This window comes from Fusarium verticillioides, assembly GCF_000149555.1.
Source record: "Fusarium verticillioides 7600 chromosome Unknown supercont3.27, whole genome shotgun sequence".
In the NCBI taxonomy this organism is placed as follows: Eukaryota; Fungi; Ascomycota; class Sordariomycetes; order Hypocreales; family Nectriaceae; genus Fusarium; species Fusarium verticillioides.
The window spans coordinates 76,296-92,741 of NW_017387864.1; the positions used below are offsets into that span (position 1 = coordinate 76,296).

Here is a 16,446-nt window from a genome sequence, read left to right on the forward strand (position 1 = left end):
ATGTACATACAGTCATGGATGGACTGGAGTACACTAACAAATTAACCGAGTCAGTCACTGTGTTGGATGTGGAGCTCGTACGTATCGCATTGGATCGTATCGTATCGGTCAATATAGGTTCGCTTCGTGGGAGAAAGTCAAAATCAGAAAAGGAATGAGAGTGCAGCGAGTCTAAATCATGTATGGTAGCAGAGACCAAGAAGATTCAAACAAAGGCCAGCTATCTCAGGGGGGAAAGCCTTCCATTTCTCTTGCTTCAAGGTTCCCTTCTCCTAGGTAAACAATAGGGGGATCCTGGACTTTCAGAGCCAAGAAAATAACTATGCTACACTTGGTTCTAATCCGATCCCGAGCATTTCCCTTTCTTGACAAGACCAGGGGATACCGTACTCCATCTCTGTGTAACGAAAGATCTTTTGCGTCCAATGCAGGCACCGACACAGGCACAAGTCCCTTGTTTGTCAGTCGCCAAGAAGATGACAAGCTGCAGTCAGCCTCTTCGCTAGGTACTGTTGCATTGAGAATTGGGTGACCTCTGCTGGAAAAGGCGACATTATTCGAACCTTCCATTGGCACTGAACGGAAAGGATCATGGCCTGGGGCCCTGGGGGCCTTCCATGAGGTGCCCTTCTATGCATTTCATTAGCCTTGGACCCCTCTCATATGTAAGGTAGGTATGTAGTGGAGGCCAGGGGGAAGAAAAAAAAGAGCGGAATTACGTCAGAGTTCATCTTCTCCAACTGCATCTGCCGAGACAATTCGATTGTGAAGATGCGATCAAAGAGTGCTGACACTGCAAGTCTGAACCAGTGGGTACTTGTAGGGCAGAAGTGTGTTAGGTTGGTACGTGATTCTTCTCTGCCCCTAGGACTTATTTCTCCAGGTGCAGATGTTGAGATGTACAGAGTAATGTCCGTGAACTCGCTGATTTAGAACCTTCGTGCATTCTGACAGTCCAACAACCCCACATTCCTCATTTGAATTTCAGGTTCAGGGGGTTGTAACCGTTAACGGAAAGCCAAGAGTTAGCGGTAATCAGCTAAGAGCTAAGTTGATGAGGAGAGTGAATTGAGTTTGAAACCAAGAGCTTCTGTCATTTCAAACATCCGTCATTCACCATGACAGTTCTGCAACTACCGTACAGCAATGACCTCTTCCAATCTCGCCTCCTCCGATCTTGTACATACATACATATATACATACACATTTATATATGCTGGTTTCATTTCTATTAGCTTTGGTGGGTTACATCAAGCCAAGCCCACGAGCCGAGCCTGTACGGATAACGTACCTGTCAATCACAACTTGAGCCTCCAATGAGCATTGGCATCGCTGTCATCTCATATGTCAACGGTCAAATAGATAGACGAAAGGCATGGATGGTGTGCAAATAACTCCCTGTCAACCTTCCTCTCACAAACCCACGCAGAGTGAGGTGTCCTCTGGCACGTGATGCATCAGAGAGATGATTCTCAATCCCCCTTCGCAGCTTCAGTGGATGCACCATGAACCAGGAAGCACTCGGGCAAGTGTCTTTAACTGGCGGCCTCCTGCAAAGCGTACCGATACTCCAGAACCGCATCATGAGACACCGGCATTATATGCAACACTGTCCCGAATGGCCATGATGGCTTCTGGAGAACGGTGAACTCGATTTGGCCAGGCCAGTTTAGCGACCCCTTTGGTGCCGGGCGCGCAGAAAGAATCTCTTCGTTTTGAGCACGCCTCAACAAACAAGACTTTGTCAAGTCACTGCATGCCAAATATGTACTGATTTTATGCAAATCGTGGTAATAACGCTCTTTCATCTTGACCTAGTCATACATACTGTCCATGACCATTATACCCGAAATCACGTCACGACTCAAGATGTCAAAGTTGACCTGATTGAACCCATCCGAGTCAACACTCCAATAGCAACCAGTACCAGGTTCAATCAAGCGTGGCTTGATTTCATAACAGGCATTGTCTCGACTAGCCAACAAACACCAGAAGCCAGGCCGAGTGGCCCCCTTCGAGAAGCAAGACCAAACGCTTTTGTATCCAACATGTGTGTGTGTGTACTGCAAGATTGACAGACTAACAGCAGCCGGATACCGGACCCTTTCTCCCGAATACGCTCTGCATCGCGACAATAGCCAATCGAGCATTCTCCCGCCTCTCCACAGAGACGCGTCGTGGGCTTTTACTGTGCCTAAAAAGAGCAATCAATCTCCCCCCGTCCTTGTCGAGTTTATTCTGGTTCGATATACAGATACTCCGTACCCGTCGCAGATTCTAGGCGTGCGGTGGTCGCCAATACAACGGCCTACGAATCACACACACGCCAATGTCGGCGCTTAGAACTGGCCAATCACACACTCGAACCCCAGAAGGATGGCGGCTATTCCACACTCTCGGTTGCCCCAGGTCATTGAATCCATGGCCTATGAGCTATTGTTCAACGTTTGGACCGCAAATGCTTTATTTAGCCTGCAGCGAATCGGTGCGGGCTTCTCACTAGAGTCCAATCAAGATGCTTTGCGCCCTTGGCTCTGCTCGATCCTGATGCTTTTGCTTGCTTGTACCTGGGACCATCTTCATATCCACAAGCAACAGCACAGCAGCATGCAATGCAGCTGCTCGAGGTGCTATTATCGGCCACATCCTCACCGTGATTCACTTCCCTATTGTCGTAGTCTTCATCCATACTCCTCACCCCTCAAGTGATACATTTCTCTTTTCATTCTCTCTTTTGGCTTCTTATTGTCGCTGTCGGTCTTTGATTGTGAACAGCCTATTCTTATCGCATCCCATTGTTCACACTCTCTCCTTTGTTCTATTACATTCATACTGACTGGTATTTGTTCTGTATCGTTTGCTTCCCACCACAGATTATCATCGAAACGGCCAACATTTCGACATTTTGAATCTTCATCCAAACAACGACGATATAGTCATCTGTGGAAAAAACAAACACCAAACGATACAATTTCCATACGGACGGCCGCCGGCCATACATGTCTAAACACTAGATACTGTTAGATTTCCTTCTCGTCTTGTTTCCCTTCTTTCTATTCAGAGACTAGTCTTTACACCATGAACAACGATGCTCATAATCAAGTCCCGGTACACCCACCGCCATACTCGGAAGCCCAACCATGGCGCCGAGAAGAATGGGAGGATTGGGATGATGATGAGCCCATCACACCCATTGACGCTGGGGAGCAAGTCTCTCCAGCTCCGCCGAATGTGTCTACTCGAAACTCCAAACCCTCAACGCGACGTGCATCCAGAGCTTCTGCTGCAAGAATTGTCCGAGTCAAATCACGCCAGAGACAGAAGGTCCAGAATGCCAAGGCAGGCATCAAGCTTATCACAGACATGTCAACGTTTCGCCGCCAGAACTATATGCCAACGCCGGTAGGACGAGCTGGGAAATTTGTAGACGCTGCTGCTCTAAAGGCATTGGAGGGAGAGCCGACATCGGCTTCAGTAGGAAATTGGAATTGGTTCAAGAAAAGCAAGGACCAAAGCCCAGCAACTGCTTCGCCGCTGTCATCAGCCCAGCCAGCTCAATCAGCACGTACACCGGACAATAAGCTCTCGCCGGAAGACAGACCCATCGTCATTGGCCTGGCCCTCTCATCTGAGGAAGCAGGCAACTCTTCCCGGTATGACGCCGCTCCAACACCCATTGAAGCTCCAGCACAGCCCTATTTGCCTCGAAACCCTTCTCATTCAAACCTGTCTCCATTACCAGTTCAGCAGAAGTCAGTGTGGTCACCTGATACCCCTGATACCGTTTCCTCATTCAGCACCATTCGATACGCCTCAAGTATCTATTCGCAGTTTCCATCTCCCGGCACGACAACGGCTGTCAATGTCCCACCCGTGCCGGCGGTTCCAGCAAACTTCAAGAAGTCAGCTCATCAGAGGCTCATCAGCCTGGAACTCGGAGGCAGAACCCCCGATGACTCTGACGGCGGTACGCCATGCACACTGTTTGAAGAAGATGGCACTTCAAGCCCACACAAACAAGCAAGGGGGAAGACATCAGCACTGACGCCCGATAGTGCTGCATCCAAGTCCCGTGGCTGGTGGGATCATCATGTTGTCACACCTTTTATGGAGAACAGACTGACATTCACCACCAGTCCAAAGGTGTATACTGACTCACCAAAGACTATCCGAGGGGATGAATGGTGGAACAAGCAGGGGACCAAGCCTTCTCAAGGAGAATATCTTACACCGAGCTTGGCTCCTAGCTCTTTTCAAACACCAATTGTCAAAGAACCGACGCCACGTAGGACACCATCCCCCCGTTTTGAGCACACCCAAGAGAGCGAATCTGGTCCTTCGACTGCAAGGGCATCCCCCGTTCCTGAAACCATATCCATTTCAGAAAAACCACAAATACTTGTGACCGAGGAGGAAGAAAGTGCCGGGGAACAGCTGCCTGCATATTCGCCTCCCGAAAAGAAGAGCCAGCCTGTTCCAGTAAGGTATAGGGCTGTTTTCCCGCCTGGACACCCACTTCAAAGCCAGTTCCCCCCCTCGCCCGGTCCTGTATCTCCTGGTCTCTCCTCCACCATGTCATCCCAACGAGCTGAGCAACTAACTGATATTCCACTTACTCCGGCCCCGCGAGACAACCTGCGTCTCTCTCAAATGCCTCTCCCAACACGGCCGCTGGGAACATCTGCACCCCGCGAATACTCCCATGGCGAAGCCGAACACGCCACCAAACAGGAGCGTCAAAGAAGACGAAACGAGAAGGAAGAGGCTGTTGCTCGGCGCCTTGGTGGCTTCTGGAGAGGGCGAGGATGTATCCCAGAGAGGGGTTGCTTTGGTCGGACTGGACGCGAGGGTCGACAGCGCCGTCGTGTCTGGATGATTATTCTAGGAGTTCTTCTTGCCGTTATTATTCTTTCGATCACTTTGGGCGTTATCCTGACACGCCCCAAGCATTCACAGGAGGTGCCATCAATCTGGGTCAACTTGACGGATTTCCCACCCATGCCAACCGGAGACTTGACAATCGTTGGACCGGACAATACCGCCGCAAAGAGTGGCTGCACTGAACCCTCCACCTTGTGGAGTTGTTCTCTGCCAAAGGAACAACATGACTCGGTGAAACCCTACAAGCCTGACCAGCCAACCATTATCCTGCAGATCCAGTGGGACAACAGCACCCGCAACGATTGGAAAACTCTCAACGAGGATCCCCCTTCATTGAAGGAGCGTCGAGGTATGGGCGGTGCCGTATTTGCAGGAGACACTATCCGAGCACGAGAAACGTCCGGCTTTGAGCCCAGTCCCAGCCCGCCCAAGTTCCAAGAGATGTGGTTTCTGGGGAATACAACCGACGATATCAAATCCGATAAAAAGGGTGGCGAGGCGACTCCATTCTACATCAGTCTGGTTGATTCTGTTGAGGAGAGTAGCCGCAAAGAGCTGACCAAAAGGCAAGAATTGGACGTGAATGTTAGCCTTGCTGAAGTGCTCCCATCCCCTGATCTCGACGAGAATAGCGCATCCAAACCAGCAGTCCTGCTCCCGCAGCCGGTACAGCAGCCAGTGAGACTCTACGACCGCGGGCTTCCGACCGAGCACTATGGCTTTTATACCTACTTCAGACGAACCATCTTCCTTAAGTCGGTAACGGTTCTTAATGATACCAAGGATGGGGACATTCCCCTAGACGGGGACGGTGGCTGCCGGGAGACGGAGGCTGATTTCATCGTGACTTGGAGTGAGACACGGTTTCTCGTTCAAGTCTGGACACGCACACTGGCTGCCAACACGTCGAAGCTGATCAATCCTACTGCGCAAGGCGCCATCGACGGATCACCAGAGCTGATTCAGCCAGGAACAATGCCCTACCCGGTGACAGTAACGATGGACACACATGGAGGAGACCCAGGGAAAAAGTTTGTCTGGGCCTGGCCTATCGATGATAGACAGAAGATCGATGAAGAGAACCCTAAGCTACTGGCTAACGACATAGGGGCTGGTGGCACGTGGATCAACAAAAGGTCTCGTGGAGACGAAAGATTTGGCGGCTTCGACGGCGGGACCGGAGGATGTAAATGCCAATGGGTGAATTGGGTATCAAGATGACCGATCACCTTGAGCCTATTAATTGACTAATGATGGGATGCATGTAGATAGATAGATACTCATGCATCTAACATGAAAGCATCGGAAAGGGCGCCGTGTAATAATATTCAACCCTGGAGGGTAATTTAGTAACTAGTTAATCAAGGAGTTTAATCAAAGTTGTTAACTCATCTCTGCTTCTATTACTACTTCTACTATCTCTGCTCGATGTAATCAAGATCCGTCTTTGATGTTGTTCCGCATCCCCCCCCACGCTGTCCGGTGAGTGGGGCCGTTCCGTGTTGGGGCCGGCCCAAAATAACTTCCATGACTGGATGCCTTCAGATCTGTCTTATCACTACCCTCTGTTGAAAACCCCCGAAATTCTTCATGCAGATGCGCTCCCTTCTTCTTCAACATCGCCATAAGGGAACGCTCCTTGGCTTCAGGCCTCGAAGGCTTCGGTATCTCACAACCCTCGCCATAGAGACATCCTGCGACGATACGGGCGTCGCCGTTCTTCGGCATACACCAGAATCAACCGAACTCCTATTCAATGAGCGCATATCTTCTGATAACCGCGCATTCAAGGGTATACACCCAATCGTAGCGGCCAAGGGCCACAGTGAAGCTTTAGCACCTCTTGTGCGTCGAGCAATAGACACTCTACCACCTGCTGAAGATGATAGCCAGAAATTCTGTGATGCTGGTGGCGTGAGAAGGCAAGTTCCGGACTTTGTGTCGGTGACTCGTGGGCCTGGGATGCGCTCGAACCTAGGAATCGGCCTGGATATGGCAAAGGGGCTGGCTGTTGCTTGGGGTGTCCCCTTGGTAGGCGTCCATCATATGCAGGCTCATGCGTTGACGCCGCGACTGGCCCGGGCTCTGGGGATGAGTATGGGCGAAGAGGACATGTCCAAAGGGGGACCAGAATTTCCATTTCTGTCCCTACTTGTCTCAGGCGGCCACACTCAACTTGTTCACTCAAGAGGCCTGACAGAGCATTCTATCGTTGCGACAAGCGGCGATATTGCCATTGGTAATCTTCTCGACCAAACAGCTCGCGATATCCTACCTCCCGAGGTTTTCGAAGCAAGCGAGCATGTCATGTACGGTCGTCTCCTTGAAGCTTTTGCCTTCCCACCAGAAAATAGCTCAACTTCTGCCTATGAGGCTGTTTTCACACCACCAGCTTCTCGCTCCGCAGAGATGTCTCCTCCATCCACAGGATATGAGTGGAACATCCCCACGCCATTTCGACAGACTAGAAAACTTGCCTTCTCGTTCAGCAGCATCTACACACACGTTCACGATCTCGCAACCTCCTCCCGCCCATCCATGTCCTTGCCTGAACGCCGGGCGCTGGCACAGCATACTATGATGGCAGCTTTTACACACCTCGCAGGCAGGTTATGTATCGCCCTCGACGATAAGCCAGAGCTCAGAGCTGCAAAAACATTAGTTGTAGCGGGCGGAGTTGCGAGCAATAAATTCCTCATGCATGTCCTGCGGTCTATGTTGGCTGTAAGGGGCTTTGGTGACATACAAATTGTTGCCCCGCCTATACAGCTCTGTACAGACAACGCAGCCATGATCGCTTGGACGGGTATGGAGATGTATCAAGCAGGCTATGAGTCTGAGTTGACCGTGACGGGCATTGGAAAATGGTTCATGGATCCTGAAGTTGGGGACGGGATATTGGGGGTTGATGGGTGGGTGACAAGAGACATCAGGGGCTCAACTCCTGAGAATCCATGAGGAAATGATGAGACTATTTGCACCCTGTATACTACCAGCATGAGCGGTGTTGGCTTGACACGCTGTATAACATAGCATTCATTGTATCGTATTGTATTGCATTGCATTGTAATTTATTTGACTTTGTGTAGCCATCGATACGAGGCATTGGGGTTTAGGATATCTTTTCTTTAGCAGGGCAAAGCCGTCATTTGATATATTACATGGTCGTTCTGGATCTCAGGCCCTATAGACGCGCAAGAGCCACCTCTACCCCCAAGCTACATCTGTCTGCACGTCTCTATCCCTAGGCTGGCAGCATCTTTATTTCTAAACCCAGAATCCTCTAATCAAGCGCGCTTGTCACGTTGGTAAACTCGCCCTTCTCAAGTTTGGTCTTCCAGAAAATGGGGTTGGTGTCGTTGAAGCCGTGCTTCACCCAGCCCTCTTCCTTAACATGGTACAGGTTGATGTAACCACCAGAGTAAGCATCTCGGTGGGTGGCGGCCAGAATACTTCGCTTTCCAAGCTCCAGGGCCTCCTCATCCGACAGGTCGTACTTGTACTCGGCATCGAGAACACCATAGGCGAATGTTTGACCCGAGCCAACGCAGAAGAGGTTGCCCGCCAAACGAGTACCATCGCTGTCGACATAGTAGAGAGCAGGGCCTTCCTCCTTGGTGACACCGGCGCACATGGTGCCCATGCTGAGGCCCATTCCCTTGTAGCTGTAGACGAGGTTGGCAAGAATCTTGCTGGCTGCGGCAACGCTGATGCGACGCTTGTGTCGTAGCTCATGGAGGCGACACTGCATGCCGAGCCAGGCAAGCCAGTACTGACAGTCTGCAGCACCACCGGCCATGGTTCCTAGCAGGACGCTGTTGATCTCAATGACCTTCTTTACGGTTTGCGAGGCGATCCAGTTGCCAGCGGTGGCTCGGGAATCGGTCGCAACGATGATGCCGCCCTGGAAACGGAAAGCGAGCGTGGTGGTTCCGTGGGCGATCTTAATGGGGCAGTTGGGGTTTGATCGGTCATCGGTGGCAGCGCGAAGCCATGATGAGGGCTAAAATGATGCAATCAGTATAATATTCATAGTAGCCAAGTCACGCCTAGGATACTAACCTGAGCAACGGGGGGCATGGCAAACTTGAGCGAGAGGTCGCCCATGGAATTCAGCAGCTCATCCTGGTCCTCAAAAGGCTCATTCTGCTCATATGCTGGTCGGCTGTATTTCGAAATAAGAGAATCCATCTTGGCTTTATTGAAAGAGAAGCAGTAGTAGGAAATGAATCGTCTTGTAATCCTTCGTCCTTGAGCTGAGCTGAGTCGAGCTGTGTGCCTGGAATCCTAGCTTCGGTGGCGTGCAAAAGGCGGAGAGGAGTATTTTCCCTAGTCGTGATGTCTTCGTTATTTCGCTCGTGATCTAGACTGGTATTGTTGACGTTGACGTTGACGTCGACGTGCGTGGATGATGATGATGATGATGATGAAGATGAAGATGATGAAGGCGGGAGCCGAAGCGGAAGTACAGTAGAAGTGGGAATTGAAGCTCCAGACAAGGAAGCTGAGGCTCAGGCAGCTTCCGTTGCGCGCGTCAACTGAATGCCACCTCCAACTTCGGTACGTACCTGCCTATTCCCATTCCTGTGACTGAGGTGCCCGCGGCGGGGCGGGGACGGGACTGCTTGTGAATGCCTGATTATCAGGGCTCTCAACAGCCCAGCTCACGTATGAAGGTACCTTAGACAATAAGGTATCTTAAGCCTTTAGGTACAACATCTGAAGAAAAGGATTCGGCAGGATGCTACATATACATACACATATACACATGCATATTTAGAAAGGGAAAGAAAAAAAGTACTTTATTCGTTCATTGATCGCTTCTTCGTCTCTGACCAAGTTTCCCAGGTTCCTCAATCCCTTCCTTGCCCCATACGCCAAAGAAAACCACTAATCAAGGGATATCGCTCTTACTGATTGACTCTCCCACCAATTCACAGACGTAAAACATACTGATTTACGTCCTGCACCTCTTGGTCGAGCTTCCTCCTCGATTCGTCAAAGAACCTATTGTCTCCTTTCTTCAATGCCGGCCCAGATATTACCTCCCAATATTTGCTTCTGAATTAAACAAAAGAAAAACAAAAAGAAACAAGCACTTGAAAGCAAAGATCAAGTATCAGATCTCAATTGCTAATCAAGACTCGTGTGAAATCAAATACCCTGTCATTACCCAGCTAATGAACCACTCCTGCTTAAGGGTTTGGCGTCACTTCCCGACTGGTTCGCCCATCCCGCTTGCTCATGAAGCTTCGGCGAAGGTGGGCTTTAGGACTATCGGGAACCAGGTTAGACTCTGTTGGTTGGAAACTGCTCTTCAGTGTCACTGTTCCACTGCCAACTGTGAGTTCCTTGGCGGCAGATGAGCCTGACTCGTCCACAAAGTAAACATGCTCGCCCAGATCATCGTCACTGCTGAAAGTGTGCTGTCCCTTCGCTTCGATCTTGAACTGTGCGTCGGGCGAGCATGGAAATTTGAATGTATCGCCAAAGGTCCACTGACCATTCGTAGACTTGAAGTGCTTGGTCTTGCCCACTGTCTTCTCCTTGGGGTTGATCTGCGTGATGACGATATACAGATCCGATGCAGGAGGGAATCCTGTGGCTTCGACCACAGTAAAGGAAGCAGTGCCTGCTGGTGCAGCTCCAGGATTAGCGCTGTGGACTGATGACTGTCCAATGCTCTTTGCCCGAGCATGGCCGTTGCTTGTAGACGGTCGAGTACCAGGTGATGCGCCCTCTTCGTTGATGGCAGGTGACCGGCGGAGCCCACCATTGGTGCTTGCGGTACCATTAGAGCTCAGGCCTTGAGGTTCGAACGCCTCACCATCTTCTTCGATGATGTCCCCATTGTCCTTTTTGTTAAAGATGCCACGGCGGAGGAACGAAGCTCCCTTACCAACGCCGTGACCAACAACTCCCGCGACTGCTACACCACCCTTGAGCGGCGCTCCGGCAACACCAGTGACGATACGACCAGGAGTAGACGAGAAAGTGTTGCCAAAAGTGGATGTGCCCTGTCGTGATCGCTGGACATAGCTGGGTCGGAACAAGAGTCGGATGCGTACGCTTCCCGATTTGCCATCAAGTATGTACTTGGTCTCTGAGGGCTTGAAAGGATCCAGAGACTCGAGATTGATGTCGGCAGCACCCAAGAAGTCGGGTTTGTCTGCGAAGTCGTAATCCCAAACCGAGAGTTTGAATTGTGCTGCGGTCCTCGAAGGCACATTGACCTCAAAGTATTCATTCCATGTGGGATTCAGAGTCTTCTTTATAACCTTGGTCTTGTGGATCTCCTGGCCATTGAGCTCGAATTTACAGTAAGGATCACTCTTGCCATTGCGATCAGCTGAGGGAAGGTCAGTAGCATCGAGAACATCAACGCGTAGTGTACCCATGTTATTGATACTCTCGCTCGGGTCAAGCTGCATCTTAACCGGGATGTACTTCAAGCTGACCTTAACACTCGCGGGGCGTCCATCTTCGCTCTTGAGTTTCAGAGTTGTCGGGTTATTCTAAAAAGACTAGTTAGTTTTCATGCCTATACAGTGGAATCCAACGTCAGTCTTACCAGGCACTGCTTGAGAGTTTCCAGGGTGTTGCCAGCCAATGAGGCCATGAGATCATCTTGGTCATCACCCTTCTTCCGAGCCCGAAGTGTCAGTCGGGAGAAGTCAAGCTCACGAATGAAGCAATCTCCAATCTCTTCAAACTTGTGGTGCTTGCTGCGAGCAGTTGACGAGACGTAGGACGGGTATGCCATATCGTCCACAAGAACCTCCAGCAGTCCATGGCTTTCTGGCATCTCTGCCTCCATGAGTCTGAAGATGAGCAGGCCACTCTCATACCTGAGAAGCTCCTCAGGAGACAATCGGATTTTACGGGGACCCTTGGGCGCCTCGATCGAGGGGCGTCCAACAGTTGTGGGCGTGGGCGGTTCCAATTGGTTCTCCTTTGGCTTATCCAGGCTGGCGTTGAATTTACCAGCTTCGCTGGATCTCTGAGGATTGGGTGATTGTTCCTCACCGGAGGAGGAATCCTTGTCCTTCTCTGAATCCTTCTCCTTCTCCTTTTCTTTCTCCTCTTCATTTTCCTCCTCAGGATCAGCGACATTGAGACAGGGGTAAAAGGCAACAGTGTAATGCAGAACTCCTTTGGCGATACCCTTGCCATGCAGACGCAGACCATCCTCGCGGAGCTGTTTCTTGTCGTTGACAAGGTACTCCCCAGTCTCGTCCTGTACGACATAGTCGGCGGCGAAGACTTCGACCATTCCCAGACTACGGTCCTTGCCAACCTTTTCTGTATCCATTACTTCCAAAGCAAGTCTATCGCGAGCAGAATGGATGGGCACGTAAAGTACCTCGTCCCATTCAGGATTGAGATCGTTGCGGAAGGTGACAGTCCTTGCTTTTTCAATACCAGAGAGCAGAATTCGAGTGTAGGGATCCGATTTGCCGAATGCCTCAAAGTTTCGTAGATCAGTAGCCTTTTTGAAATGGAGACGCATCACACCGATGGGCGTGACATAGCCACCAGTGCTGGCCACGCCAGAGATAGCGACAGGTCTCCACTGTGCCATCATCTTGACACGACCAGTCTGAGCCCCATGTAGGTTATACCATTCTTTACCTTGTTCCATACATTCAAGCATCTCATCAAGCTTGATCTGATACTTTCCGAGGACTTGGTCTCCAGCGAGATCACGGTCATCCTTGATTGTAAGACCAAGCTTAGCCTTTTTCCGGTCCGTGATTAGAATCTCCTTAGACCCATTGTCCCAGATAGGGTTGTTGGTACGCTTCAACTTCTTGGTTTGGTGGACTTCTTTACCATTTAAGAACATAACCGCGTAAGGGTTGAGAGATCCTACAAGGCTCTTGGTACCATCCAGATCCTTGGCCTGTTCCACAGTAAATCGAAGGATACCTTGGTTAGATGGAGGCGGAGGTTCATCTTGTCCCTCAGCGTTCTTGATGGTTTCAAGGACAGGAAAGAAGCGAACGTCGCACGAAACAACACCGCGAGCCTTGCCATCAGAGATGACCTCCAACCGCTGATTTTCATGAACATTGAGCTCCTCGACACTTTCTAGAGGAAAAGAAGCAACGCCCAGTTCTTTTGACTTGCGGAAATCATTGTGGTCGAATATTTGCATGTCCAGCGAGTCGTTGAATGAGGTAACAATGATGTAGTGGGTTTCGTTCCACCTGGGGTTGGAATTGTCATGAACAACTTTAGTTCGGGCAAGCTCCTGGCGTCGGTTCAGGCTCAAGCAGGCATAAGGATCAACCGTTCCACCAAAGTTGTCGGTGTTTTTCAGACCCTGAGCACCATGGAGAGTCACTGCCACGACACCGATAGCCTGGTCAACGGGAGAGCCAGCTAGCATCTTCGCGACCTCAATGGGGAAGACCTTGGGTGCGTACATCATCGGGGCCAAGTTGCCATGAATCTGTTCCAGGATGAACTTCTCGAGACCAGGAATGAAGTTGATATCGAAACCGAAGTTATCACCGCCGAGGGGCTTGCAGACGTAGTCGATTGTTGGTCGCTCCAGGAAGCACATTTCAACACGGTCAATGTGAGGGAAGGGAATTTGCAGCTTGATCTTGAGGCGCATGATACCGGAGAAAGCCATATCCTCAACGATGACGTCGAGACCCTTGCTGATCATGGCCTTGCCAATGCGGATCTCAAGGACAACCTTGGGATTGATCTTGCTTGAAAGCTGGCGCGAAGTCATATCGGCGGTGTCGTTGGGGGTGAAACTGAACTTCCAGTCCATCATAACAATGTCATCCTCAGTCTTGGGGTAAGTTTTGACGTGTTCCATACGAGGAGGCTTGCTGCCTAGAGTAAAGGTCTTGAGCTTGAGGCTGTCCAAGAATGAGGGGGTAGCAGAGCTCAAAACTTGATCGACTGAATTGATGATGGTCTGAGCAAGAACGGGCTGATAAATAGGCCAGAATTTGACCATGAATGAATTGATCCATTCGAGGGACTCGTTGTCGTTCTCGAGCTTTTTAAGAGCCATCTCGCGGGTTATGTCGTCTCGGAAATTACGTCGCACTCGTCGCAGGGACGTTCGGTAGTAGGTCGAGCAAAACGCCATAATGATGATGATCCAGCCGAGGCCGCCGCCAAAGACAGCAACGAGCCAGGAGGAGATGCAAGCAAAAATGATAACGCCCGTGTTGTGGTACCAATCTGCCCTTGTTAGTGGCCTATGTGCGCATACATGTAGTTGAATTGAGACATACCACCATAGAGGGTATCTGGAAGCTGTCCCTCGACCCATGTCGCGTGATCGAGGAGACTCTCCTGTTCGGTAGCATCGTCAATTGGCCATCCTAATCGAGGAGCCCATCCTGTCCGTGAGAAGGGGGCTTCTTCGGCTTTGGGGTCAGTGCCATCCGCGAGCGGCTTGCCCTGCTCGTCGCGGGCTACATCCAAGACCCCTTCTTTGCTTGGTTCTGGCAGATCTTCGATAGGACCGGTGCCGTCATCGACGTCGGTGATAATTGCGGCACCCTTGGGCCTTCTACTTTGCTGAAGTTCGGGTGGGATGGCCTGCGCATGGTTCGCGTTAGTTGTAGGTCGCGATTCCAAGAGTAGAGGGGCATACGGCATTGGCTTGAGCTTTCTTCTGCTCCGGGCTCGCATCAGGATCGAATGTGAAAGCAGCGACACCAGCATTCCTCGAGGACTCTACAATCTTTTTTTGGGCATCGTCTGCGGTGACATTGGTTTGAGGGTCTGCAGCAGCCTCGACGAGACCCTGCTGCTTCAGCTCATCAGCTTCCTTTGCGGTAGACATGACGTTATGTGGTGCAGCGTTCCTGCGGTTGCTGCTGGAACGTGCTGGTTCGAGGGGTAAGTTTTGGGCGGTTCGAAGTCGTCAATTGGCGTTTTTCAAGCTCTAAGCACCGTCGCAAAGCATTCAAACTAGCAGGTCGATCCCGAACGACCGTCGTAATGGCGTTGGCCGGTTTACTTCGTGGTGAGGTTGCGAATGCCCGCGTTGCCAGCTAAAAGCCTGGTCGCTGGTAGCTGGTAGCTCGGGACACAGGCTACCTTGGAGCTGAGCTGAGCTACCTTAGGTTGCCTCAAGGTGGATTACGTGCCTAGCTGGAGCTGGAGACGCCAGCTTGTTTGAGACAGCAAACAGAGAGAGGGAGGGTGGGTGGTATGGGAAACGAAAGGGAATCCAGAAGGGCAGTCGAAAAGAAGAGAGGGAACAGTTGAAATAAAAGAGAGAAACCTGGAAAGGAAGGATCGGAGGTAGTAATAAACCAGCCAAGGGATTGGAAGGTGGAAGAAATCCTGGCAGAAGATGACAAGAAGAGACAAGTCAAGACGAGACAAGACAAGACATGGAAGACCAAGATTTGGGCCTGGGCTGTTCCAGTGGTGCAACCTACAACCCGCAGACGCAATTGCAGCCCAGTTGAATGGCTTCGTTCCAAGCTTGTTGGTGGTCGTTGAGGTGAAGGTCCTGGAGAGTGAACTGATAAAGGGTACCAACTAAGTACCTGGCAACAAGCACATGGCTCGATATACGGCAGTGTCATTTCAAAGTTGCTCTCGCTAGTGGGAGGGAGCTAATTTGTGGCTCAATAAGGGAAATTGAAGCAGCCGAGAGAGTTCGATCATTATCAGCAGAAGCGGAGTCAACATCTGCATGTAGACAGCTGGAACCAGCCCGGCTAGGTAGAGGCTGGAAGCTAGGTACTAACTAATGGAGAGCCAGTGATCGGATCCATATAGTGGAGTTGGAGGGTGCCTGAGCTTCAATGGAGGGGGTTGATTGCGGGCCGAGCGAGCGAGCCAGCGGCAGAGAACAGAACCCAGCAGGGCCCGTCTCGATAGTGATCAGCAGTCACTGACTGCAAAAGGTACCATGTATCGTGGTACTGTGAAACAAACGTCTGTAGACTAAGGTAAATATAGGTAGTATATAATAGTGGAGGTAATTGACCACTTCTCTTGTTTTGTGCAGTTGTCCTTTCATCCGTAACACAGGTATGGAGAGCTTCCAAACCAAAGCTATAGTACCTGGGTAATCAGCAGAAGTCTGCTCAAGACTGTTGCTCAACTGCAGCCCAGTGCCTCCAGAGACATAAAATGCTTTAAGCCGAGCACTGCAACACAGTGAGGTATTATCTACAAACGTTACTATATCTATGTGCTACCAGTGAATAGTGTTCTCATAAGTCACCCCATCCCAAGAAACCCTCTCAAAGCCTCCCTCCCTCCCTTGCCAATCACCAAATCCCCTGGCTAGTGTTATCCCTGCTGCGCTGAGCAACTGGACACGACCTACGTAATTGATGGTCCGGGGGAGCTCAATTTTGCTTGTGACGGAACTACGTATTCAGTGGACCGGGACCCTCGACAGCAAGGAACCTGGGGTTTCCAAGATCGAGCAGAGGTGTCTTTTCTGTATTTGGTTTGGTGTCGGTCCCTGGAATCCCTGCTTCGTTTACTGCTAGCACGGCTGAAGTTGGTAGTAGCGTAGCTTGGAGTCTCCAGCTGGTGGTTTTTTCTTCTTCTTTTTTTTTT

General features: G+C 50.7%; 6 protein-coding genes across 6 annotated transcripts; 2 read left to right on the forward strand and 4 right to left on the reverse strand.

The window, feature by feature from the left end:
• Nucleotides 1-61: 61 nt before the first annotated feature.
• Nucleotides 62-898, reverse strand: FVEG_17710 (hypothetical protein). Its single transcript, XM_018906941.1, has 2 exons — nt 720-898; nt 62-630 (listed from the first exon to the last, which is right to left on the reverse strand). The coding sequence occupies exons 1-2, from the start codon at nt 744-746 to the stop codon at nt 226-228; spliced, it is 432 nt and encodes a 143-aa protein (XP_018762133.1). The 5' UTR covers nt 747-898; the 3' UTR covers nt 62-225.
• Nucleotides 899-1,773: 875 nt separating this feature from the next.
• On the reverse strand, nt 1,774-2,260 carry FVEG_17711 (hypothetical protein). The gene has a single exon (XM_018906942.1). The coding sequence runs from the start codon at nt 2,148-2,150 to the stop codon at nt 1,815-1,817; it is 336 nt and encodes a 111-aa protein (XP_018762134.1). The 5' UTR covers nt 2,151-2,260; the 3' UTR covers nt 1,774-1,814.
• A 532-nt stretch (nt 2,261-2,792) lies between these two features.
• On the forward strand, nt 2,793-6,283 carry FVEG_17712 (hypothetical protein). Its single transcript, XM_018906943.1, has one exon. It carries the CDS (start codon nt 3,079-3,081, stop codon nt 6,100-6,102), a length of 3,024 nt encoding a protein of 1,007 aa, XP_018762135.1. The 5' UTR covers nt 2,793-3,078; the 3' UTR covers nt 6,103-6,283.
• A 154-nt stretch (nt 6,284-6,437) lies between these two features.
• Nucleotides 6,438-8,090, forward strand: FVEG_14056 (hypothetical protein). Its single transcript, XM_018903390.1, has one exon. It carries the CDS (start codon nt 6,472-6,474, stop codon nt 7,837-7,839), a length of 1,368 nt encoding a protein of 455 aa, XP_018762136.1. The 5' UTR covers nt 6,438-6,471; the 3' UTR covers nt 7,840-8,090.
• A 74-nt stretch (nt 8,091-8,164) lies between these two features.
• Nucleotides 8,165-9,072, reverse strand: FVEG_14057 (proteasome component PRE2; the record flags this gene model as incomplete). The annotated part of the gene is made up of 2 exons (XM_018903391.1): nt 8,165-8,884; nt 8,944-9,072. 2 exons carry the CDS (start codon nt 9,070-9,072, stop codon nt 8,165-8,167), a joined length of 849 nt encoding a protein of 282 aa, XP_018762137.1.
• Nucleotides 9,073-10,076: 1,004 nt separating this feature from the next.
• Nucleotides 10,077-14,728, reverse strand: FVEG_14058 (hypothetical protein; the record flags this gene model as incomplete). Its single annotated transcript, XM_018903392.1, has 4 exons — nt 14,510-14,728; nt 14,145-14,454; nt 11,453-14,091; nt 10,077-11,396 (listed from the first exon to the last, which is right to left on the reverse strand). Exons 1-4 carry the CDS (start codon nt 14,699-14,701, stop codon nt 10,077-10,079), a joined length of 4,461 nt encoding a protein of 1,486 aa, XP_018762138.1. The 5' UTR covers nt 14,702-14,728.
• Between the last annotated feature and the right edge of the window lie 1,718 nt (nt 14,729-16,446).

Excerpts from the sequence above, each read along its gene's own strand:
- FVEG_17710 (XM_018906941.1), bottom strand. The coding sequence starts at position 746 with ATGCAGTTGGAGAAGATGAACTCTGAC. Across the intron at positions 631-719 it reads TGGAGAAGATGAACTCTGAC|AAGGGCACCTCATGGAAGGC; the intron begins GTAATTCCGCTC and ends TGAAATGCATAG.
- FVEG_17711 (XM_018906942.1), bottom strand. The coding sequence starts at position 2,150 with ATGCTCGATTGGCTATTGTCGCGATGCAGAGCGTATTCGGGAGAAAGG.
- FVEG_17712 (XM_018906943.1), top strand. The coding sequence starts at position 3,079 with ATGAACAACGATGCTCATAATCAAGTCCCGGTACACCCACCGCCATAC.
- FVEG_14056 (XM_018903390.1), top strand. The coding sequence starts at position 6,472 with ATGCAGATGCGCTCCCTTCTTCTTCAACATCGCCATAAGGGAACGCTC.